Source organism: Mustelus asterias, chromosome 1, assembly GCF_964213995.1.
Source record: "Mustelus asterias chromosome 1, sMusAst1.hap1.1, whole genome shotgun sequence".
NCBI classification, from domain to species: domain Eukaryota; kingdom Metazoa; phylum Chordata; class Chondrichthyes; order Carcharhiniformes; family Triakidae; genus Mustelus; species Mustelus asterias.
Genome location: NC_135801.1, coordinates 45985797 through 46012186, shown reverse-complemented (window position 1 = coordinate 46012186; position 26390 = coordinate 45985797). Strand labels below are relative to the sequence as shown.

Sequence of the window (26390 nt, the reverse complement as noted above, 5' to 3'; positions counted from 1 at the left end):
AAGAACAGGAGGGTTACTTCTAGTGTCCTGGCCAATATTTATCTCCCAGTCAACGTCACACAAACAGATTATCTATTTATTATCACAATTGCTGGTTATAGGAATTTGCCATGTGCAAATTGTCGGCGAACGTTTTATACAACAGTGACTACATTTAAAAAGTAATTTATTAGCTGTATACCAATTTTAGAAATACAATTGTTCTTGAAATTACTCTATAAATGCAAATCTTTTTTCATTGTAAAAAGGCAAGTTCATGTCAGTTCAGTAATTTCTAACTGATTGCAGTCTTATGGGTACCTCAAAAAGACATCCTGTCCAGAACTGTAGAATTACTGACATCAACTTGTGAAGCTTCGTACTGAACTGCACATTTGCTGACTCCAAATGTTGCTGTCAGTTTTAGAGGAGTAATGATGGCAAACATAAAGGGCATAATTTTCCCATCCTGCCTGAGTGGGAGCAGAATAGCTAGCAGGAGCCAAAATATTGGAATCCCGCTGACATAGAAACAATTTGCAATTCTCCCGATGGTGAGTTAATGGCGGGTCAGGTATCTCGTCGACTAATGGCATGAATTTCACATTAAATTAGTTGCTCAGCAGAATCACCTGCTGACTTACAATCTCGAGTAGGAAATCATATCAGTCTGTATCATGTTTTGAAAAGTGCAGCACTTGGACCTCATTTCGCTCACGACTCTGACGTGAGTGCAACATTCATTGCCTACTTGCCACAGCACTTTGCCAGTCTCAGTGCACTGCCAGTGGAAGGCCACAGTGCTAGGGATATAGGGTTGGTCTTTTCCTGGTGTGTGCCTCCTGTAGTCCTGAAGGACACAATTGTGCAGTGATACTCAGGCAGGTTGCACCTTCAGACAGTGACGCAAGAGTAACCGTCGCCCCACTGCATCACGGAAGTCCCTTCACCTCCACTAAAATGCTTCCCCGCCCCCTCATTATAGCCAGCATTCAGCCCTGGTATCACAGCTGGCATTCACCCCCAGCAATTAGAGCCGGTATTCATCACCTCCCCACCCCAACAGTCAGTGCTGGAACTTCCTTCCTTCCTTTGTGCCACAATGTTATTGTGGCACAAGCATGATGGGTTGCACTGAGATTGATAAGGTTGGGAGGGCCGGACAGGGAAGGGAGGTAATGGTGTTTAGTTCTGAGGGCAATGGAGAACTTATTGAAAGTCAAAGTCCTTTTTCTGGGGCTAGCAGGTCGGGGTCAGAGAATAGAGACATGCCTAGAGCTCTCAGTCAGGAGTTAAGAGAGTATTACAGAATTGTAAAAGTGCAGAAGGAGGCTATTCTGCCCATCATATCTGTATTGGTCTCCAAATGAGCATTATGATTTAATGTCATTTTCCTGCCTTTTCCCCATATGTTTGCACATTCACTGGAACCTGCTCCCATCACATATCCAGGCAGTGTGTTCCAGACTGTAACTACAGATTTTTTTCTCATTACATTTGCTTCTTTTGCAAATCACCTTAAATCTGTGTCCTCTTATTCTCAATCATTTTATGAGTGGGAACAGTTTCTCCCTATCAGACCCTTGAGGCAGTCATGGGTACAGTGAGCCCTGCTACAGGGCTATGCATAGCATCCATGTTTAACTCAGGAGCTGTGTGCTCAATTGGGATAATGGACAGAGTGATGTGCAGATGTCCATGGGCTTGTCTGTCCCTCTAATGGGCTGCAAAAGGGATCATAATGATTATGAATGACATCAGGAGCCTGTATTTGGGGGAAAAAATAAAGGGAGAGGAGGTACGTGAAGCTTTTGTGGGGAGAGGGGGGGTTCTCTTCACAGCCTTTAGATGGGGAAGGTAGAAATGCACATAGGGAAATGAGCATATCAACAATGATGGGCTTGGGGACGATGGTAGAAATGTTGACCACAACAACAGTGGGCTCCAGCATTGCTGGGGACAGCTGAAAAATATTAGGAGGGAACTTTACCTTCACATTGAGGTTCCAGGTAAATTTCTGGACACACAGTTAGATATGGAGCATCAAAGCTTGTTTCAAGAAATACCAACTTGCACCCAGAAATCACAAACCCTGCAGTGCAGAAAGAGGCCAGTTGGACCATCGAGTCTGCACCGACTACAATCCCACCCAGGCCCTACCCCCATATCCCTACATATTTACCCGCTAATCCCTCTAACCTACACATCTCAGGACACTAAGGGGTAATTTTAGCATGGCCAATCAACCTAACCTGCACATCTTTGGACTGTGGGAGGAAACCGGAGCACCGAGAGGAAACCCACGCAGACACGAGGAGAATGTGCAAACTTCACACAGACAGTGACCCAAGCCGGGAATTGAACCCAGGTCCCTGGAGCTGTGAAGCAGCAGTGCTAACCACTGTGCTACCGTGCCGCCCCTCCTACTAATGACACGATTATAAATCAAAAGTAGAAGTGAATCTGCATGGGAAGGGTTTGAGGCAATGCAGGAGGAGCACACAGCTGGGCTAAGGGGCCCTTTATGTGTGTGCCCTCTAACTTACTGGTACCACAATATTAAAATACAGTCAGAGCTGAGAGAAAGGAAGGAGACTATCTTGAGGAGCTAGCCATTGGATCCCAGGCTTTTTGCCATGCTGTAACAGAAATGTGAGAATCACTGGCTTAACATCACAGTTGTTACACAGCAATGTGAAATTTAAGAATGGAGGCAACCATTAAGGAGTCACAGGTATTGCACATATGGCATCCTACCAATAGAAGATTCTCCTCTGCTTTCCAGAATTGTCAGTTGTAAATGGTCAAAGGGCATCCAGTCATTAATCATGCGCAACTCGTTATTAATAATGAGATCTGAGATTGGTGCACTGAGCTAAGTCAGGTCGCATGTGTCATTCAAACCTTCTCCAACCACTGTGGGATTCAGATGTTAAGTCTCAGAGATGTCATCTTGGTCACCTCGATGTGCCTGTTTGATTTGATTTTTTATTGTCACATGTATTTGCATTCAGCGAAAAGTGTTGTTTCTTGCGAGTTATAGAGACAATTCATACTGTTCATAGAGTACATAGGGGAGAAGGAAAGGAGAGAGTGCAGAATGTAGTGTTACAGTCATAGCTAAGGTGTAGAAAAAGATCAGCTTAATATAAGGTAAGTCCATTCAAAAGTCTGATGGCAGCAGGGAAGAAACTGCTCTTGAGTCGGTTGGTCCGTGATTTCAGACTTTTGTATCTTTTTCCCAACGGAACAAGGTGGAAGAGACAATGTTCGGGGTGTGTTGGGATCCTTGATTAAGCTGTCTGCTTTTCTGAGGCCATGGGAAGTGTAGACGGAATCAATGGATGGGAGCCTGGTTTGCGTGATGGGCTGGATTACATTCACAACCCTTTGTAGTTACTTGCGGTCTTGGTCAGAGCAGGAGCCATATCAAGCTATGATACACCTGGAAAGGATGCTTTCTGTGGTGCATCTATAAAAATTGGTGAGAACCGTAGCAGACATGCTGAATTTTCTTAGCCTCCTGAGAAAGTAGAGGCGTTGGTGGGTTTTCTTAACTATAGCGTCAGTGTGGAGGGACCAGAACAGGTTGTTGGTAATCTGGACACCTAGAAACCTGAAGCTGTGAACCATTTCCACTTCATTTCCGTTGATGTAGACAGAGGAATGTCCTCCACTCTGTTTCCTGAAGTCGATGATTATCTCCTTAATTTTACTGACGTTGGTAAGGCTGTATCTATGACATGGTTAATAGAGCAGAAAGCACAATATACCATAACATTTGTCATTGGTTCAAGATTGTAGGCTTCACTATTGTTATATGGTCACCTGTTATTCATTAATCGATTCAATCTATTTTTTCAGAGAGAAGGATGAAACAGTTCTGGATCCAGGGCTCAATGCTGCCTTTTTGAGTATTCTAATACAATGACGAGGAGCAGGAGGATCAGGCAACACTAAGCACAAGTTCAGGATGGGGCCCTGCCTGAGTTGCAGGGGAGCCACAGCAAGAACATGAGGATAAGGGAGATAGACCCAAAACATGGGAGGAAATATGCTTGACTTAGGGTACATTGAAGAAGACTATCCTATTTACTGATGAGTGAGACAATACTGTGCATGTCTGCACTTGGCCTGAGCTCTGGTAGATCACATCTGCCACGTTCTTTGAGGGGAGCTAACAGCTGGTAGAGTCAAAGCTATCCCCTGTCAGTGACCTTGAAAGTGATCACTATGCTCAAATTCTTTGCCTGCGGATTTGTTTATCATCTCACAGTCTGCCACATATAGATGCATCAAAGAGATCACAGATACCCTCTAGAGCAAGTGTTGTACTGGGATAGGAGGAGTGTGCAGTTTCTCTGGCTCTACTACTCTGCAGGTTGCACCATAAGTGCAAATGTTTATTCACTCACCAAAATTGCCAGTTGTTTACTTGCTTTATTTGTTAGATGCAGAATAAAATAGACATAATCAAGCCTCTTTCAATAAACTCTGTCTGTTTTGTTATAAAAAAACTTATTTTGTAAATGTAAATTGCAAAAACTGATTAACATACAATTTGTAATCCAGAAGTGTAACTAATCCCCTTTAAATCCCAACACACATGAAGGGCAAGGGAAATAGGGTCTCTGCAGAATGTTTAAGGGAAAAGCCACCTTTTGGCCAATGGGAAAACTTTGAGGTCATGCATTTTTATTGGAAAAATGGGAAGGCGACTTATTTAAATGGGGAGAGACTTCGAGGTGTTCTGGTGCAAAGGGATCTGGGTGACCTCATTCATGAATCACAGAAAACTAGTATGCAGATACAGCAGATAATAAAGCAAATGGAATGTCGACATATATAGCCAAAGGAATAGAATATAAAGGTAAGGAAGTATTGTTGCAACTATACAAGGCATTGGTGAGGCCGCACCTGGAGTATTGTGCACAGTTTTTGTCCCCTTATTTGAGGAAAGATATAGTGGCATTGGAGACAGTTCAGAGGAGGTTCACTCCAGAGATGAGGGGTTTGTTGTATGAAGAGAGATTGAACAGTTTAGGCCTATACTCTGGAATTTAGAAGAATGATTTGATTTATTATTGTCACATGTATTGACATACAGTGAAAAGTATTGTTTCATGTGCGCTATACAGACAAACGCATACCGTTCATAGAGAAGGAAACGAGAGAGTGCAGAATGTAGTGTTACAGTCATTGCTAAGGTGTAGAGAAAGATCAACTTAATGCAAGGCAAGTCCATTCAAAAGTCTTGACAGCAGCAGGGAAGAAGCTGTTCTTGAGTCAATTGGTACGTGACCTCAGACTTCTGTATCTTTTTCCCGACGGAAGAAGGTGGAAGAGCGAATGAGGGGAGATCAAATTGAGGTATACAAGACGAAAAAAGGTAAGGATAAAGTAGACGTGGAGCGGATGCATCCGCTGGTGCGGCATTCAAGGATGAGAGGTCATTGTCTTAGGATAAGGGGTAGCAAATTTAAAACAAAAGTTGAGAAACTACTTCTCCCAAAGGATTGTGAATCTGTGGAATTTGCTACCCTTAAGTGCGGTGGATGCTGGGACCATGAGTAAATTTAAGGAGGAGTTAGATTTTTTATTGGTAATGGGTTGAAGGGTTATGGGGAGAAGGTAGGAAATTGGGGATGAGGAGCATATCAGCCATGATCGAATGGCGGAGCAGACTCGATGGGCCGAATGGCCTAATTCTGCTCCTATATCTTTTCAATGAAAAAGGATACAGGTAGAAGGATTTTAACATTGCTGATCTGGCATTCCTGCATGTGAAGATGAGTTGCTCATCACAGTAGTTATTTGAAAGTTTGTTCCAAAGGAGCTTTGGTATTGAGAAGAACAGAGCTGAATCAAGGGTGGCTGCATTGATAGATTGAAATGAGAAAAAATGGAAAGAGGCTCAAGTGGAGCATAAGCACCAGCAAAGACCGCTTGGGTAAATGGCCTGTTTTTGTGCCATTTATCCTATGTAATTCAGGTACCTTGTTCATTTCACTGCAGAAACTCTGAACGTTTGTGATGTTTTGGTTTCTGTCTTAATCCAAACATAACTACCTGAAATATTTCAATTAAAAATTAATGGACTCACTGCTTTAACCTTCCTGGTTCATTCTCTGTGAGAAGACATCAATTTGATTGGCCATCATCCTATATCCTGACATCACTGTTCTGGATATGTAGCAATCCCCTTTACTTGACTCCATATTTAAACTACTGTTGGAAAGGGGATATCATGCCACCAAAGATTGATCTTTGTGGGCAGATTTGCTTGAGGTCAGTGGTAATTTTAGATCCTGGCTGGAATTCTCCAGCTGTTCAAGCCGCTGCCAGTGAAAATGGAGAATTTGGCGCTCAGTATAATCTCCGCAGCTGCAAGCGAAGTTAGAGAATCCAGATAATCATAGAAATCATAGAAACCCTACAGTGCAGAAAGAGGCCATTCGGCCCATCGAGTCTGCACCGACCACAATCCCACTCAGGCCCCACCCCCATATCCCTACATATTTTACCCGCTAGTCCCTCTAATCTACGCATCCCAGGACACTAAGGGGCAATTTTAGCATGGCCAATCAATCTAACCCGCACATCTTTGGACTGTGGATGGAAACCGGAGCACCCGGAGGAAACCCACGCAGATCCGAGGAGAATGTGCAAACTCCACACAGACAGTGACCCAAGCCGGGAATCGAACCCCGGTCCCTGGAGCTGTGAAGCAGCAGTGCTAACCACTGTGCTACCGTGGTCCCTTGTGTAATTTTTTTTGAAAGGCATGAAATTATTTAAATACATTGACGTAGTATAATATAATCTACCTGAATCTTTTGTTTACATCAGTGACAGGGCAAATCTATTATATATTCTCTACATCTAAATTTGGGCAGATTTCCTTCAGGTTTCACAACTTGTATGAATGAATAATGCTATGACCAGGTAAGAAGAAGTGAATTGGCTCTCCTCTATTCAGCTTCCTCACTTGATCACAACAAAGGTTTAATTTTTTTTTAATAGAAACCCTACAGTGCAGAAGGGGGCCATTCGGCCCATCGAGTCTGCACCGACCACAATCCCACCCAGGCCCTACCCCCACATATTTACCCGCTAATCCCTCTAACCTACGCATCAGGACTCTAAGGGGCAATTTTTAACCTGGCCAATCAACCTAACCTGCACATCTTTGGACTGTGGGAGGAAACCGGAGCACCCGGAGGAAACCCACGCAGACACGAGGAGAATGTGCAAACTCCACACAGACAGTGCCCCAAGCCGGGAATCGAACCCAGGACCCTGGAGCTGTGAAGCAGCAGTGCTAACCACTGTGCTACCGTGCCACCCTTTTCCTTTTCCACACATAATGGTAATATAATTCAAAGCCACAATATCTGAGTCAATGTAAACAACTTCCCTTATTTGACCAACATAGGAAGCTTCAAATCACAGCTCCTTCACCAGAGTAACTTTACGACCTGCATCTGGTTTTAATTATAAATTGACCAAAAATCCCAGCATGCTTAACTCTCAGCCAGAACAGCCATTTTAAAGATACTATTGTCACTATTGTTGTTAAATAATTGTTGTAGTCATTCTTTCTCCGTCTATAAGTCTTACTCCTCCTAAGAGGGTGGCAAATGTTGTGCCTTTGTTCAAGAAGGGCTGCAAGGAAAAGCCTGGTAACTACAGACTGGTGGGCCTAACATCTGCAGTGGGTAAGTTGTCAGAAGGTATTCTAAGAGACAGGATCTACAGACATTTAGAGAGGCAAGGACTATTAGGGACAGTCAGCATAGCTTTGTGAGTGGAAAAACATGTCTCACGAATTTGAGTTTTTTGAAGGGATAACCAAGAAGGTAGATGAGGGCAGTGCAATCAACATTGTCCACATGGACTTTAGCAAGGCCTTTGACAAGGTACCGCATGGTAGGTTTTTGCACAAGGTTAAATCTCACGTGGTCAAGGGTGAGGTAACCATTTAGATACAAAATTGGCTTGATGACTGAAGGCAGAGGTTGATTGTAGAGGGTTGTTTTTCAAACTAGAGGCCTGTGTGCCTCAGGGATCGGTGCTGGGTCCACACTTATTTGTCATTTGTATTAATAACCTGGTTAAGAGTTTAGGAAGCATGGTAAGTAAGTTTCCAGATGACACCAAGATTGCTGGCATAATGGACAGTGAAGAAGGTTATCTAGGAATCAGTGGGATCTTGATCAATTGGGCCAGTGGGCCAATGAATGACAGATGGAGCTTAATTTAGATAAATGTGAGGTGATGCATTTTCATAGATCGTATCAGGACAGGATGTACTCAGTTAATTGTAGGGCATTGGCGAGAGTTATAGAACAAAGAGATCTAGGGGTACAGATTCATAGCTCCTTGAAAGTGGAGTTACAGGTGGACAGGGTGGTGAAGAAGGCTTTGGCATGCTTGGTTTCATTGGTCAGAATATTGAAGATGTGGAGATGCCGGCGTTGGACTGGGGTAAACACAGTAAGACGTTTAACAACACCAGGTTAAAGTCCAACAGGTTTATTTGGTAGCAAAAGCCTCAAGCTTTCGGAGCCTTAAGCCCCTTCTTCAGGTGAGTGGGAATTCGGTTCACAAACAGGGCATATAAAGACACAAACTCAATTTACAGAATAATGGTTGGAATGCGAATACTTACAGCTAATCAAGTCTTTAAGATACAAACAATGTGAGTGGAGAGAGCATCAAGACAGGCTAAAAAGATGTGTATTGTCTCCAGACAGGACAGCCAGTGAAACTCTGCAGGTCCAGGCAGGCTGTGGGGATTACAGATAGTGTGACATGAACCCAATATCCCGGTTGAGGCCGTCCTCATGTGTGCGGAACTTGGCTATCAGTTTCTGCTCAGCGACTCTGCGCCGTCATGTGTCGTGAAGGCCGCCTTGGAGAACGCTTACCCGAATATCAGAGGCCGAATGCCCGTGACCGCTGAAGTGCTCCCCAACAGGAAGAGAACAGTCTTGCTTGGTGATTGTCGGGCGGTGTTCATTCATCCGTTGTCGCAGCGTCTGCATGGTTTCCCCAATGTACCATGCCTCGGGACATCCTTTCCTGCAGCGTATCAGGTAGGCAACGTTGGGCGAGTTGCAAGAGTATGTACCGTGTACCTGGTGGATGGTGTTCTCACGTGAGATGCCATTCATCCGTTGTCACCGATGCGACAACGGATGAATGAACACCGCTTGACAATCACCAGGCAAGACTGTTCTCTTCTGTTGGGGAGCACTTCAGCGGTCACGGGCATTTGGCCTCTGATATTCGGGTAAGCGTTCTCCAAGGCGGCCTTCACGACACACGACGGCGCAGAGTCGCTGAGCAGAAACTGATAGCCAAGTTCCGCACACATGAGGACGGCCTCAACCAGGATATTGGGTTCATGTCACACTATCTGTAATCCCCACAGCTTGCCTGGACTTGCAGAGTCTCACAGGCTGTCCTGTCTGGAGACAATACACATCTCTTTAACCTGTTTTAATGCTCTCTCCACTCACATTGTCTGTATCTTAAAGACTTGATTAGTTGTAAGTATTCGCATTCCAACCATTATTCTGTAAATTGAGTTTGTGTCTTTATATGCCCTGTTTGTGAACCGAATTCCCACTCACCTGAAGAAGGGGCTTAAGGCTCCGAAAGCTTGAGGCTTTTGCTACCAAATAAACCTGTTGGACTTTAACCTGGTGTTGTTAAACTTCTTACAAAATATTGAATACAGGAATTGCGATGTCTTGTTGAAATTGTACAAGACATTGGTAAGGCCACACTTGGAATACTGTGTACAGTTCTGGTCACCCTATTATAGAAAGGATATTATTAAACTAGGAAGAGTGCAGAAAAGTGTTACTAGGATGTTACCGGGACTTGATGGTTTGAGTTGCAAGGAGAGGCTGAATAGACTGGGACTTTTTGCCCTAGAGCATAGGAGGCTCCGGGGTGATCTTATAGAAGTCTAAAATAATGAGGGGCAAAGATAAAGTAGATAGTCAACATCTTTTCCTAAAGATAGGGGAGTCTAAAACTAGGGGGCATAGGTTTAAGGTGAGAGGGGAGAGATACAAAAGGTCCAGAGGGACAATTCTTTCACACAGAGGGTGATGAGTGTCTGGAATGAGCTGCCAGAGGTAGAAGTGAAAGCGGGTACAATTTTGCATTTAGACAGTTATCATAGAATCCTATAGTGCAGAAGAAGGCTATTCGGCCCATCGAGTCTGCACCAACTACAATCCCACCCAGGTCCTATCCCCATGACCCCATGCATTTACCCTAGCTAGTCCCCCAACACTAAGGGGCAATTTAGCATGGCCTTTCCATCTAACCTGCACATCTTTGGACTGTGGGAGGAAACCAGAGCACCCGGAGGAAACCCACGCAGACATATGGGGAGAATGTGCAAACTCCACACAGACAGTGACCCAAGTGGTGAATCCAACTCGGGTCCCTGGCGCTGTGAGGCAGCAGTGCTAACCACTGTGCCAATGTGCCGCAGTTACATGGATAAGATTGATATAGAGAGATTTGGGCCAAACACGGGCAGTTGGGCCTAACTTAATGGTAAAAACTGGGTGGCATGGATAAATTGGGCCGAATAACCTGTTCCATGCTGTAAACCTTTATGACTCTTTAATAGGAAGCAACTAATTCCCTTGGTTGTGGGGTCAATCACGGGAGGGGCATTGTTTTATGTTAAGGGACAGGAGATTCAGAGGGGATTTGAGAAAAAGAAATTCACTCAAGGTGGTGGAAAGCTGGAATGCACTGCCTGGAAAGGTAGAGGAAGCCAGATACCTTATCTTTAAAAATAATTTGGATGAGCACTTGAAATATCATAACAGTCAAGGATATGGGACGGGACAAGTGCTGGAAAATGGGATTAGTGCGACTTCAGTGGTAGTTATTGTCGGTTCAGACTTGATGGGCCAAAGTGCCTTTTTTGCACTGCACAACTCTATGGGCGGAATTTTACCGGCCCACTCGCCTGAAGCCAAAGGAGAATGCCGTTCTGCGGGTATCGCCCGATTCGGGGGTGGGCGTGCTGGTAAAATTCCAGCCTATGATTCTCTATGACTCTATGGGCGGGATTTTATGGCATTGTTCCAACACCGTAAAATCCCACCCAAGGTCAACAGACCTTTCCATGGTCCGCCCTCCCCTGCTCCCCGTGGCGGGTGGGACGGTAAAATTCTGGCCAACGTTCCTGAGTCACAACATATCAAACTAATGTTGTGCATTTTCAAATTCATTCATTTGAAAGTATGGGCAAGGCCCAACATTCTGAACAGACATTTTCAACAGTTATGAAATGCACTCCTTTTAAATGTTCTTTTAGGCTTGCAAATCCCAACAACTTCACAATACATTTGGAGACAATTGCAGGTATCTCAAGTTATATAATCTGTATCCCTCAACACCACTGCCTCTCTAATATATACACACACACACAGAGCTTCTCTTCCTCCCGCCTCCCACCCTCAACCCCTCTCACCCCACACCCACAGTACTTACCAGCTCGGTGCGCAAAAGCTCTTATCAGCACTTATTTCTCTACTTTTCATCTAATTACTAGTGACTGCAAAGCGGTGTCATCAATACAGGGTAAAGATCTTGTGTAACAGGCAGACAGGAGCAAAAACATCTTCCCAAGCTCAGATGAATCACCTCGTGTCCTCGCACCTTTAAGTACATTAGTCAGTCACTGAGTTGCACTTCTCAGCCTCAGTGTGCACAATCATCCAGGGTCAGTTCGGCATTCACTGCGAAAATTGGTTTCTAAAATTAAAGAGCATTTTAGGCTCATTGTCCATCACTTTCTGTTTGGGTGGCATCGGCTCAGTGGGTAGCAGGGCTGTTCCATCAGAGCCTCTGGAATTGATAGTTTCTTCACCACAGTCACCATTGTTGCCTCAGCAGCAGATGGTGTGAGGGGGGGTGCAATGACTGGTTGGGGGGGGGTTGCAAATATTTACAACCCTAAAAACTAACTCTGCAACCCTTCAACCAAAAAAGATTCTGGATAACTGGCATTTCTAGATTTTGGAGTTCTGGACTGGCAAAGTTACAGTGTATTTGTAATTGCATAGTGATGGAAAATAATAAGTATTTTAGCAGTTTACGACTTACATTTATTCCTATGTTGCTTTCGAAATTACATCTTACCTCATCGATTTGTTTCAGGTACTTTCCAATTATGGGGACATACTATTCAGGTGGATTGGGCAGACCCAGAAAAAGAAGTAGACGAGGAAACTATGCAAAAGGTTAAAGTACTGTATGTGCGAAACCTGATGATATCGACAACAGAGGAGACCATAAAGATGGAGTTTAACAAAATCAAACCGGGAGCAGTTGAACGTGTGAAAAAACTCAGAGACTATGCATTTGTGCACTTTTTTGACAGAGATGATGCAGTTACTGCTATGAATATTCTGAACGGGAAGTGTATCGATGGTGCTAGCATTGAAGTCACCCTTGCAAAGCCAGTTAATAAAGATGGCTCATGGAAATACAGTCAAGGTAGTCAAATCAATCTTAATTGTGAAAATCAACGACTGACATTTACCAGCAAAGAGGATGGAGTACCAAAAACCCCAGGAAGGTCACCAAGCTTACCAGCACGGTTGAATGGTCACCATAGTCCATGCTCACCTGAACTGGAGAGGTGCACCTATCCTCTATTCCCTGGAATAAAGCTTACACCTTTGAGTATTTATTCATTAAAGCCTAGTCATTTTCAGTCCTCAGTTACACATTTGGAATATTACTGCAACAAAAATAACTGGGCACCACCAGAGTACTACCTATACTCAACTACAAGTCAGGATGGGAAGCAACTGCTTGTTTATAAAGTGATTATTCCATCCCTTGCAAACAGTTCACAAGGTACATTGAGCCATTTCATGCCTGATAAGCTCTGCACGATGCTGGAAGATGCTAAGGAGCTGGCAGCGCAATATGCATTAACACATTTAGGTAAGTGTTTCTGGCTTTCCTGCTTGTGTTGATTTTAATGTGCACAAAACTAATGAAGTCTGTACTATATTGCAATAATGTAAATTTATAATTAAGGCATTTTTGCAACATGTTTTGAACTAAAGTGCTTCACTTTACTTCGCACATTTAATTGATTTAAAATAAATTTATAACTTCCACAGATTACAAATGAAATACACATTAGGTTATGTTCTAAATGGGAAAAAATGCAAACACTGAACATCATTTTGCAATGACATGGGAAGTGTTGCACATGTGAATGGCTTTGGGCAGCACGGTGGCACAATGGATAGCACTGCTGCCTCACAGCACCAGGGACCTAGGTTCGATTCCCGGCTTGGGTCACTGTATGGAGTTTGCACATTCTCCCCATGTCTGTGTGGGTTTCCTCCGGTTGCTCCGATTTCCTCCCACAGACTGAAAGACATGCTGGTTAGGTGCAGTGACCTGAACAGGCGCTGTAGTGTGGCAACTAGGGGGATTTCACAGTAACTTCATTGCAGTGTTAATGTAAGCCTTACTTGTGACTAATAAATAAACTTTAAACTTTACTTTTAGTCTTGTTGCATTGGAGCATTTATGGATATTCCAGTGATATCTGCTTTGACAATATTTTTATCCAAAATGCGCTAATCTGGTTTTGTTAGTTTGCCGTCTGGTCATTTCAGCAACATTTGTCCACCAGGCAGTTAGGAAAGTGTCATCCATTTTCCAAAGTCAGTTACTGCTCCTGATATAAAAGCAAATACATAGTGGAGCAATACACTTGGAAGTAGCAAGGATTCATCACCAAGAAACATGGCTATCTGTTGTCCCCAGAACTACTTTGTAATCATTGAGACTAACTGCCAGATTTTTTAAAAATCAGCAGATGAAATGCTGTGACAAGGATAACTTTGGAAAAGTATAATCATTTCTTAGAGACTCGTCATTTAATGGCAGACTATGATAATGGATACCTCAATTACAAAATTTTTAATGACACTCTTGTGAGTCCTGGTCATCTTGCTGTACATGACTCGTGTTAATTATTTATTATTATAGAAAGATGTTATGGGCATAGGATAAAACATTTGAAGCTAAGGAAAACAAAAGGGAAAATACAAAATTTTAGAATGAGGGATGGAAGTACAATTAAATTTTGGAGTTGAATTTCAGTAGTGGTAATCCCAATTGTTTGCAGTAGCTAAGGCCAAAATATGTGATGAAAACCATGGAGAAACAGCATAAAAGCTGTCAGTGCAATTTTTCTGAGGATTCTTTGGAGCTCCTGCAGACATTACAATTTGGAGGATTCCTATGGAAGTTGAATTCTAATTCTTTCGCGCATCTTGATGACACAAATGTTAATAGATTTCAAACTTGTTGGTGAAGTCAAAAGAGTTTTTCTTCTTTGAGCTAGTTTATTTACTTTGTTCAGTCTCATACCTCTCCTCTCCTCATCAGTGTCCCACCTGACCCTGATATATATGTATTCAAAGCATTTAATTAAACAATTCAACTATGCAATTTAACATTATAATTAACACACTACTAACAAATTCTCCTTTCAATGGGGGAGCATTTCGGAGATAATGATCATTTTATTGCAAGGTTTACAATGATGATAGAAAAGGAAAATAGGAAGTACAGAATAAAAATCATTAACTGGGGATGAGTTGACTTCAATGGGACAAGAAAAGAGTTGGTTAGACTGGAACAAGAGGTTGGCATGAAAATCTGTAGTTGAAATATCAGCTACTTTCAAAACAGAAATGGTCCAGACACCGTCAATAGAAATTACCTTAAAAGGGAAAGGTAGGACAAACAAATCCAGAGCTCCCTGGATGTAAAAGGAGATAGAAATTAGGTAGGTCAGCCATGCTAATCTTAGTGTCTCAAGATGTGGAGGTTAGAGGGATTAGTGGGGTAAATACGTGGGGTTAAGGGAAAGGACCTGAGTATTCCTCTGTCGGAGAGTTGGCATAGACTCAATGGGCCGAATGCCCTCCTTCTGCACTATAGGGATACAAAGAACAATACAGCACAGGAACAGGCCCTTCGGCCCTCCAAGCCCGCGCCGCTCCCTGGTCCAAACCAGACCATTCTTTTGTATCCCTCCATTCCCACTCTGTTCATGTGGCTATCTAGATAAGTCTTAAACGTTCCCAGTGTGTCCGCCTGCACCACCTTGCCCGGCAGCGCATTCCAGGCCCCCACCACCCTCTGTGTAAAATACATCCTTCTGATATCCATGTTAAACCTCCCCCCCCCCCCCCCCCCCCGCCTCACCTTGAACCTATGACCCCTCGTGAATGTCACCACTGACCTGGGAAAAAGCTTCCCACTGTTCACCTTATCTACTCCTTTCATAATTTTATACACCTCTATTAGGTCACCCCTCATCCTCTGTCTTTCCAGTGAGAACAACCCCAGTTTACCCAATGTCTCCTCATAACTAAGCCCTTCCATACCAGGCAACATCCTGGTAAACCTCCTCTGCACTCTCTCTAAAGCCTCCACGTCCTTCTGGTAGTGTGGTGACCAGAACTGGGCGCAGTATTCCAAATGCGGCTGAACCAACGTTCTATACAACTGCAACATCAGACCCCAACTTTTAAGCTCTATGCCCCGTTCTATAAAGGCAAGCATGCCATATGCCTTATTCACGATCTTCTCCACCTGTGACGTCACCTTCAAGGATCTGTGGACTTGCACATCCAGGTCCCTCGGCGTATCTACACCCTTTATGGTTCTGCCATTTATCGTATAGCTCCCCCCTACGTTAATTCTACCAAAATGCATCACTTCGCATTTATCTGGATTGAACTCCATCTACCATTTCTTTGCCCAAATGCCCAATCCTTCTGTAGCCTCTGACAATGTTCCTCACTATCTGCAAGTCCAGCCATTTTCGTGTCGTCCGCAGACTTACCCCAGTTACACCTTCTTCCAGATCGTTTATATAAATCACAAACAGCAGAGGTCCCAATACAGAGCCCTGTGGAACACCACCAGTCACAGGCCTCCAGCCGGAAAAAGACCCTTCCCCTACCACCCTCTGTCTTCTGTGACCAAGCCAGTTCTCCACCCATCTAGCCACCTCCCCCTTTATCCCATGAGATCCAACCTTTTGCACCAACCTACCATGAGGGACTTTGTCAAACGCTTTACTAAAGTCCATATAGACGACATCCACGGCCCTTCCCTCGTCAACCATTCTAGTCACTTCTTCAAAAAACTCCACCAGGTTAGTGAGGCATGACCTCCCTCTCACAAAACCATGCTGACTATCATTAATGAGTTTTTTCCTTTCTAAATGCGCATACACCCTATCTCTAAGAATCCTCTCCAACAACTTCCCTACCACGGACGTCAAGCTCACCGGCCTATAATTTCCCGGGTTATCCTTCCTACCCTTCTTAAATAATGGGACCACATTAGCTATCCTCCAATCCTTTGGGACCTCACCCGTGTCCAGTGACGAGACAAAGATTTGCGTCAGAGGCCCAGCGATTTCATCTCTCGTCTCCCTGAGCAGCCTTGGATAGATTCCATCAGGCCCTGGGGATTTGTCAGTCTAATGGATCTAATGGATAAGGAAGGAAAAGTGTGCTTTTGACAGATAGAAAATACAGTTGAGAACGAAGAGGAAATAAAATCTCTATGCTGCAGAAAGAAGCCATTTGGCCCATCGAGTCTGCACTGACTCTCCGAAAGAGCAATTTATCCAGCCCTATCCCCCTTGCCCTACCTCCATAACCTCACACCCTTACCTAACCTACACACTAAGGGGCAGTTTTGCATGGTCAATCCACCTAACCTGCAGATCTGTGGCAGGAAACCAGAGGAAACCAATATATTTAATTAGCTCGCTGGAGGTTTTTGAGGAAGTAACAGAAAGGGTTGATTCTGTTTATGTGGTGAACATAGACATTCAGAAAGCATTTGATACTGTGCCACACAACAGACTTGTGAATAAAGTTATAGTTCATGGAATAAAAGTGACAGGAGCAACATGGGTCCAAATTGGCTGAATAATAGGAAACAGAGTAATGGTCAATGGATATTTTTCAGACTGGAGGAAGGTTTGTAGTCGTGTTCCCCAGGGTTACTATTGGGATTTTTGCTTTTCCTGACATATATTAATGATCTAGATCTTGGTTTGCAGGGCACAATTTCAAATTTTGCAGATGACACAAAACTTGGAGTAATGTAAACTGTGAAGAGGAAAGCGTGGTACTTAATCATAGAATCATAGAAACCCTACAGTGCAGAAGAAGGCCATTCGGCCCATTGAGTCTGTACCGACCACAATCCCACCCAGGCCCTATCCTTGTAACTCCACATATTTACCCCACTAATCCCTCTAACCTACACATCCCGGGATACTAAGGGGCAATTTAGCTTGGCCAGTCAACCTAACCCGCACATCTTTGGACTGTGGGAGGAAACTGTGCCACCGTGCCTCCCCAGTTTTTAAAGTTTATTTATTAGTCACAGATAGGCTTACGTTAGCATGCAATGAAGTTACTGTGAAAACCCAATAGTCGCCACACTCCGGTGCCTGTTCGGGTACACTGAAGGAGAATTTAGCATAGCCAATGCACCTAACTAGCACGTCTTTCGGACTGTGGGAAGAAACCGGAGTACCTGGAGGAAACCCACGCAGACACGGGAGAACGTGCATACTCCACACAGGCAGTGGCCCAAGCTGGGAATCGAACCCGTGCCTCTGGCACTGTGAGGCAGCAGTGCTAATCACTATGCTACCATGCCGCCCCAACTTCAAAAGGACATAGACATGTTAATGGAATGGGCAGATGAAGATCAATGCAGAGAAGTGTGAGATTGTGCAACTTGGAAGGAAGAACATAGACAATATAAAATAAGGGATAAAATTCTTAAAGGCTTGCAGGAGCAGAGGGACCTTAAGATCTTTAAAGGTGGCATGACAGAAGCCCCTATTATAAAACCTAGAAGATTAGGGGGGCGATCTTATGAGGAAAAATCTAAGTTTAAAAAAGGTTCCAAAAGAAATCCGGGAAATTATCGGCCAGTAAGTTTGACGTCGGTGGTGGGCAAGTTATTGGAAGGTGTGATAAGGGATAGGATCTACAAATATTTGGATAGACAGGGACTTATTAGGGAGAGTCAACATGGCTTTGTACGTGGTAGGTCATGTTTGACCAATCTATTAGAGTTTTTCGAGGAGGTTACCAGGAAAGTGGATGAAGGGAAGGCGGTGGATGTTGTCTACCTGGATTTCAGCAAGGCCTTTGACAAGGTCCCTCATGGGAGGTTAGTTAGGAAGGTTCAGTCGCTAGGTATACATGGGGAGGTTGTAAATTGGATAAGACACTGGCTCAATGGAAGAAGCCAGAGAGTGGTTGTGGAGGATTGCTTCTCTGAGTGGAGGTCTGTGACTAGTGGTGTGCTGCAGGGATCGGTGTTGGGTCCATTGTTGTTTGTCATCTATATCAATGATCTGGATGATAATGTGGTAAATTGGATCAGCAAGTTTGCTGATGATACAAAGATTGGAGGTGTAGTGGACAGTGAGGAAGGTTTTCAAAGCTTGCAGAGGGATTTGGACCAACTAGAAAAATGGGCTGAAAAATGGCAAATGGAATTTAACGCAGACAAGTGTGAGATATTGCACTTTGGAAGGACAAACCAAAGAAGAACGTACAGGGTAAATGGTAGGACTCTGAAGAGTGCAGTTGAACAGAGGGATCTGGGAATACAGGTACAGAGTTCCCTAAAAGTGACGTCACAGGTGGATAGGTTCGTAAAGAGTGCCTTTGGTACATTGGCCTTTATAAATCGGAGTATCGAGTATAAAAGTTGGAGTGTTATGGTAAGGTTATATAAGGCATTGGTGAGGCCGAATTTGGAGTATTGTGTACAGTTTTGGTCACCTAGTTACAGGAAGGATGTAAATAAGGTTGATAGAGTGTAGAGAAGGTTCACCAGGATGTTGCCGGGACTTGAGAAGCTGAGTTACAGAGAGAGATTGAATAGGTTGGGACTTTATTCCCTGGAGCGTAGAAGATTGAGGGGAGATTTGATAGAGGTGTATAAGATTTTGATGGGTATAGATAGAGTGAATGCAAGCAGGCTTTTTCCGCTGAGGCTAGGGGAGAAAAAAACCAGAGGGCATGGGTTAAGGGTGAAAGGAGAAAAGTTTAGAGGGAATATTAGGGGGGGCTTCTTCACGCAGAGAGTGGTGGGAGTGTGGAATGAGCTGCCGGATAAAGTGGTAAATGCGGGGTCACTTTTAACATTTAAGAAAAACTTGGACGGGTTCATGGATGAGAGGGGTGTGGAGGGACAAGTGCAGGTCAGTGGGACTAGGCATAAAATGGTTCGGCACAGACAAGAAAGGCCAAAAGGCCCGTTTCTGAGCTGTAATTTTCTATGGTTTCTATGCTGAACGAGTGAGAAAACAGGAGAGCTTCAGACCTGTTTTTTTGGCAAGTGGAAAAAGTCCAATCTTATGACACTTAGTTGAAAAAAAGATCCACAATGTGATTCTCAGCAGCAGGATGAGGGAGGAGGCCTAATCTCGGTAGCAAGCCGTCTGCTCAGCTTGAAGAGCACCACTGTGCCTGCACCCCGAATTCTCAGTGAAACGGGAGCTCTCCTGCCGGCACCACCGTCCCCTCCCCCTCCACGGACATCATCACCCCTCACGGATATTTCCACAGCCTCCTGGACTTAGCCCCCCCACCCTGCTGCACCACGTTGCAGAGTTACCCCCTCCCCCAATCACTACCATTGCAGAGTGTCCCCTGATCAGCACCATTGCAGAATTCCCCCTCTCTGCCCCCTCCCCCAATCACCACCATTGCAGAATTCCCCCTTCTCACCCCACTCACCCCGATCATCACTGTTGCAGAGATTCCCCCCTCCCACCCCCCCCGATCACCTCCCTCCCACCATTGCAGAGTTTCCCCCCTCAGACCTTTTCCCCCTAATCATCACATTGCAGAGATCATCCCACTCACCTGTTATACAGCTTTAATTTAAACACCTTCCAAGCATTCCAGTTTAATGAAATAAACAAGGACAGTAATTTAATTATTTCTTTATTTAACACTTCTGCTACCAACTCAAACATAAACAGTTGCAAGTCATTAACTCTTTACTGAACTTTAACATGAACTGAACATCAACTTTCAACTGAACTTTAACTCTTAAACTGCATATTCACTTTGACTGAACATCAACTTTAACTATTTAACTGAAATAGATACTACCAGGTTTAGAAAATATCCTCGATGTAGAATCTAACTTCCTCTCTGAAGCATCCTTCAGGGCACAAGTCTAGTTGCGATGGTCCAAAGATGTGCGGGTTAAAAGGATTTTCCATTCTAATTGTCAGAGGGACTATCTAGGGTAAATGCATGGGGTTATGGGGGATAGGGCTTGGGTGGGATTGTGGTCAGTGCAAACTCGATTGGCCGAATGGCCTCCTCCTGCACTGTAGGGTTCTATGATCATATTATGATGACTGCATGTCTCTTTATCCACAATTCTCCACTTCCGGAAGATTCTTTGTCATCCAGCCAATTGTGTAACCAGAAACCGATCACATGGCTCGAACCAGTGAAATTACTTTTGAACAATGCCATGACATTTAGTTCAAACTGCATACTCCATAGGTATAACAGCCATAAAAATCGGAGACGGAATGTCTGGGTCAATATAAACAAATTCTCTAATCTGACCAACACAAGAAGCTTCAGATCACCGCTCCCGACCAGAGCCTCTTTACAACCTGCATCCAGTTTTAATCTATAAATTGACCAAAAATCCCAGCATGCTTAGCTCTCAGCCAGAATAGCCATTTTGAAGCCACCATTGCCATGACTGTTGTTAAATCATTGTAGCCGTTCTTTTTCCGTCCATACATCCCCCTTGCAGAGTCCCATCCCTGCACCAGCACCCATACAAGGTTCCCCTTGCCTCTCTCCCACCGCCCTCCCCCTTTACAATAAAGCAGCCTGTAGTGAATCTCGCTGGAATGGCATCAACAGGCACATGACTCACCCAAACTGCCTGCAACTGAATTCCCTTAACAAGGGAGAGCTCAGTATAAACTTTAACAATGGACACACATGCAGTCATGCTAGGAAGATGGCACCAAGAAAAACAGCCCCAAGATTCACAGAGGGAAAGCTGGGCCATCTACTAGACATGGAGAGGAGAGGAGAGGTATATTCTTTCCCCCATGGATGGGTGGCGACCCAAAGGTCGGGAAGGCGAAGCAGCCTGGGAAGCAGTGGCAGTCCATGCCAGTGCACTGGCACTTAGCACAAGCCTACCAGTGTTGCAAAAAGATTAATGACTTCATTCGGACAGCAAGGGTGAGTGTCCATCTTGTCCTGGCATAGGTCCCATATCGCCTGCAAGTTCCATCCACCTCTCAGCCTTCCAGCACCTGACCCCCTAGTTCCTGCCACCAACCCTCCCTCCCTCACTGCCCCTGCCCACTGAGGGCCACCCCCTGACACCCCGCAGCCTCTCTGCACCTGTATCCAACCGCCCCCCCCCCCCCCCCCCCCACAGCCGCTGCCATTTGAGGCCCATCCTCTGACATACCCCACACAGCCACCCCACATCCGTTTCTCCCCCCCCCGCCCCCTTCCCCAGACACCCTGTGCCATTACAGCCAATGCCCCTTCTCTCCCCACAGGATAAGATGTCCCATAACCACCGCGAGTGGGAAGACAGTGTAATCGACCTGAGAATCCTCACTCCCTTTGAGGTGAGAGCTTTGCATCTGATGGGGGAGGACAGGACCGTGAGTGACAGCCAGATCGGCCTGCGTAATAGAAGTAAGCATCCAACAATTCTTCATTTATTTGACATCTCTCAAGTTAGTGGCATGCTGCCCAGATACCAGTCCCTCCCTTGCAATGAACTTCATGTCCTTTGTTGCAGGAATTGACCCCAATGCCCCCAGACCATCTGGCATTGCCATTGCCCCTGCTGCCACCGAAATGCCCCATGACAGCTCAGAAGAAATCTCGGAGGAAGAGCCTGAGAAAACCTCTGAAGCTAGCATTAGTCAGTTGACACAGGCTTCTACCACCCATTCCACATCACAGATACTATCACCACAGTGGGACAAATTAGTAGTGAGACTTCTGGGTCACTGTCTGGTTGCCAATGTACATTGAACAAAGAACAAAGAACAAAGAAAAGTACAGCACAGGAACAGGCCCTTCAGCCTTCCAAGCCTGTATCGATCATGATGCCTGTCTAAACTAAAGCCGTATACACTTAGTATCTGTATCCTTCCATTCCTATTCTATTCATGTATTTGTCTAGTTGCCCCTTAAATGCCGCTATCGTACCTGCTCTCGCCACCTCCCCAGGCAGCGGGTTCCAGACATTCACCACCCTCTGTGTAAAACAAAAACCTGCCTCACACATCTCCTCTAAACTTCTCCCGATGCAACTTAAACCGATGTCCCCTAGCACTTGACTTTTCTACCCTAGGAAAGAGCATCTGACTAGCCACTCTGTCCATGCCACTCATAATCTTGTAAACTTCTATCAGGTCACCCCTCAACCTCCATCCTTCCAGTGAGAACAAACCAGGTTTATCCAACCTCTCCTCATAGCTAATACCCTCCAGACCAGGCAACATTCTGGTAAACCTCTTCTGTACCCTCTCCAAAGCATCCACATCCTTCTGGTAGTGTGGCAACCGGAATTGTACACAATACTCTAAATGAGCCCTAACTAAGGTTCTGTACAGCTGCAGCATGATCTGCCAATATTTTCACACTCGGTGCCCCAACCGATGAAGGCAAGCATCCACTTGCATTGCCACTTTGAATGATCGGTGGACATGTATGCCCAGCTCTCTCTGCCTGTAATACTCCTAAGGGTTCTACGATTTACTGTATAATTCCTACATGCATTGGACCTTCCAAAATGCATTACTGTTATTTGTCATTTATATAAATGATTTGGATGAGAATATAGGAAGCATGGTTAGTAAGTTTGCAGATGACACTAAGATTGGTGGCATAATGGACAGTGAAGAAAGTTATCTCCAATTGTAACGGAATCTTGATCAATTGGACCAGTGGGCTGACGAATGGCAGATGGAGTTAATTTAGACAAATGCGAGGTGTTGCATTTTGATAGATTGAACCAGGGCAGGACTTACTCAGTTAATGGTAGGGCGTTGGGGAGAGTTACAGAACAAAGAGATCTAGGGGTACATGTTCATAGCTCCTTGAAAGTGGAGTCACAGGTGGACAGAGTGGTGAAGAAGGCATTCGGCATGCTTGGTTTCATCGGTCAGAACATTGAATACAGGAGTTGGAATGTCTTGTTGAAGTTGTACAAGACATTGGTAAGGCCACACTTGGAATACTGTGTGCAATTCTGGTCACCCTATTATAGAAAGGATATTTTAAACAAGAAAGAGTACAGAAAAGATTTACTAGGATGCCACCGGGACTTGATGGATTGAGTTATAAGGAGAGGCTGGATAGACTGGGACTTTTTTCTCTGAAGCGTAGGAGGCTGAGGGGTGATCTTATAGAGGTCTATAAAATAATGAGGGACACAGATCAGCTAGAGAGTCACCATCTTTTCCCAAAGGTAGGGGAATCTAAAACTAGAGGATTAGGTTTAAAGTGAGAGGGGAGAGATACAAAAGTGGGGCAATTGTTTCACACAAAGGGGGGTTAGTGTCTGGAACAAGCTGCCAAAGGATGTAGTAGAGGCGGGTACAATGTTGTCTTTTAAAAAGCATTTAGATAAGTTATGTGGGTAAGATGGGTATAGAGGGATATGGGCCAAATGCGGGCAATTGGGGTTAGCTTAGGGGTTTTTAAAAGAAAGGGCGGCATGGGCAACTTGGGCCAAAGGGCCTGTTTCCATGTTGTAAACCTCTGTGACTCTATGACTTCACACTTGTCCAGATTAAACTCCATCTGCCATTTCTCTGCCCAGATCTCCAACCCATCTATATCTTGTTGTATCCTCTAAAAATCTTCTTCACTGTACGGAACTCCACTAATTTTGGTGTCATCTGCGAACTTGCTAATCAGACCAGGTACATTTTCCTCCAAATCATTTATATATACTACGAACAATGAAGGTCCCAGAACTGATCCCTATGGAACACCGCTAGTCACAGCCTTCCAATCAGAAAAGCACTCCTCTGCTGCTATCCTTTGCCTTCTATGGCCAAGCCAGTTCTGTATCCATCTTGTCAGCTCTCCTCTGATCCCATGTGACTTCACCTTTCGTACCAGTCTACCATGAGGTACCTTGTCAAAGGCTTCACTGAAGTCCATGTATACAACATTCACTGCCTTTCCCTCATCTATCACCTTCGTCACTTGCTCGAAAAATTCAATCAAGTTAGTGAGGCACGACCTCCCCTTCACAAAACCATGCTATCTATCACTAATAAGTCCATTTGTTTCCAAATTTGAGTAAATCCTGTCCCTAAGAATCTTTTCCAATAGTTTCCCTCCCACTGACATAAGGCTCACTGGCCTATAATTTCCTGGATTATCCCTGCTGCCCTTCTTAAACAATGGAACAACATTGGCTGTCCTCCAGTCCTCTGGAACTTCACCTGTAGCCAATGAGGATACAAAGATTTCTGTGAAGGCCCCAGCAATTTTCGTCCTCGCCTCCCTCAGTATTCTGGGGTAGATCCCATCAGGCCCTGGGACTTATCTACTTTAATGCTTTTTAAGACACCCAATACCTCCTCCTTTTTGACATCAACACGAACCAGAGTATCTACACACTCTACCCCAGGCTCCTCATCAATCAAGTCCCTCTCTTTGGTGAATACTGAGGCAAAGTATTCATTTAGTATCTCGCCCATTTCCTCTGGTTCCATGCATAGATTCCCTCCACTGCCCTTGAGTGGACCATCCCTGTCCTTGACTACCCTATTGCTCTTTACATACGTATAAAATGCCTTAGGATTTTCCTTAATCCTGTTTGCCAAGGACTTTTCATGACCCCTTTTAGCCCTCCTAACTCCTTCCTTAGGTTCCTTCCTATGTTCTTTATATTCTTCAAGGGCTTCATCTGTCCTAAGCTTTTTAGACCTTACAAATGCTTCCTTTCTCTTTTTGACAAGGCTCATAATATCCTTCATTATCCAGGGTTCCCGATACTTACCACACTTATCCTTCATCCTCACAGATAAATGCCGGTCCTGAATTCCAATCAACTGACATTAAAAGACTCTCACATGTCGGATGTTGATCTACCCTCAAACAGCCTCCCCAAATCTAAACTCTCCAGATCCTGCCTAATGTTGTTGTAGTTAGTCTTCCCCCAATTTAACACCTTTGCCTGAGGACCACTCTTGTCCTTATCCACAAGCACCTTAAAACTTATGGAATTATGATCACTGTTCCCGAAATGCTCTCCTACTGAAACTTCGATCACCGGCGGCACGGTAGCACAGTGGTTAGCACTGCTGCTTCACAGCTCCAGGGACCTGGGTTCGAATCCCGGCTCGGGTCGCTGTCTGTGTGGAGTTTGCACATTCTCCCTGTGTCTGCGTGGGTTTCCTCCGGGTGATCCGGTTTCCTCCCACAGTCCAAAGATGTGCAGGCTAGGTTGATTGGCCAATCTAAATTGCCCCTTAGTGTCCCGGGATGCATAGGTTAGAGGGGTTAGTGGGTAAATATGTAGGGATATGTGGATAGGGCCTGGGTGGGATTGTGGTTGGTGCAGACTCGATGGGCCGAACGGCCTCTTTCTGCACTGCAGGATTCTATGATTCTATGATACCTGGCCGGGCTTATTCCCCAATACCAGGTCTAATATGGCTCCTTCCCGAATTGGGCTATTTACATACTGTTTCAAGAAATCCTCCTAGACTCTCCTTACAAATTCTGCCCCATCCAAGCCCCAAGCAGTAAGTGAGTTCCAGTCAATATAGGGAAAGTTAAAATCACTCACCAAAACAACCCTGTTGTTTTTGCATCTTTACAAAATCTGTGCATATCCGCTATATCTCCCACTTGCTTTTGGGAGGTCTGTAATAAACCCCAAACATTGTAACGGCATCCTTCCTATTCCTGATCTCTACCCATATTGCCTCGCTGCCTGAACCCTCCAAGGTGTCCTCCCTCAGTAAAAACGTGATATTCTCCTTTACCAGTAATGCAACTCCCCTTTTACATCCCCCTCTATCTTGCCTGAAGCATCTAAATCCTGGAATGTTTAGCTGCCAATCCTGTCCTTCTTTCAACCAAGTCTCTGTAATAGCAACAACATCATAGTTCTAAATACTAATCCAAGTTCTAAATTCATCTGTTTTACCTGTTATACTCCTCACGTTGAAACAAATGCACTTCAGACCACCAGTCTTGCTGTGTTCAGCAACTACTCCCTGCCTGTCTTTC

General features: G+C 44.6%; 1 protein-coding gene across 1 annotated transcript in view; it reads left to right on the top strand.

The window, feature by feature from the left end:
• Positions 1 to 26390, top strand: part of rbm46 (RNA binding motif protein 46) — a 180383-nt gene that overhangs the window by 141687 nt on the left and 12306 nt on the right. Inside the window, exon 3 of the mRNA XM_078212050.1 lies at positions 12181 to 12975. Within this exon, the coding sequence (XP_078068176.1) occupies positions 12181 to 12975 (795 nt within the window). The remainder of the gene's footprint in view (positions 1 to 12180; positions 12976 to 26390) is intronic.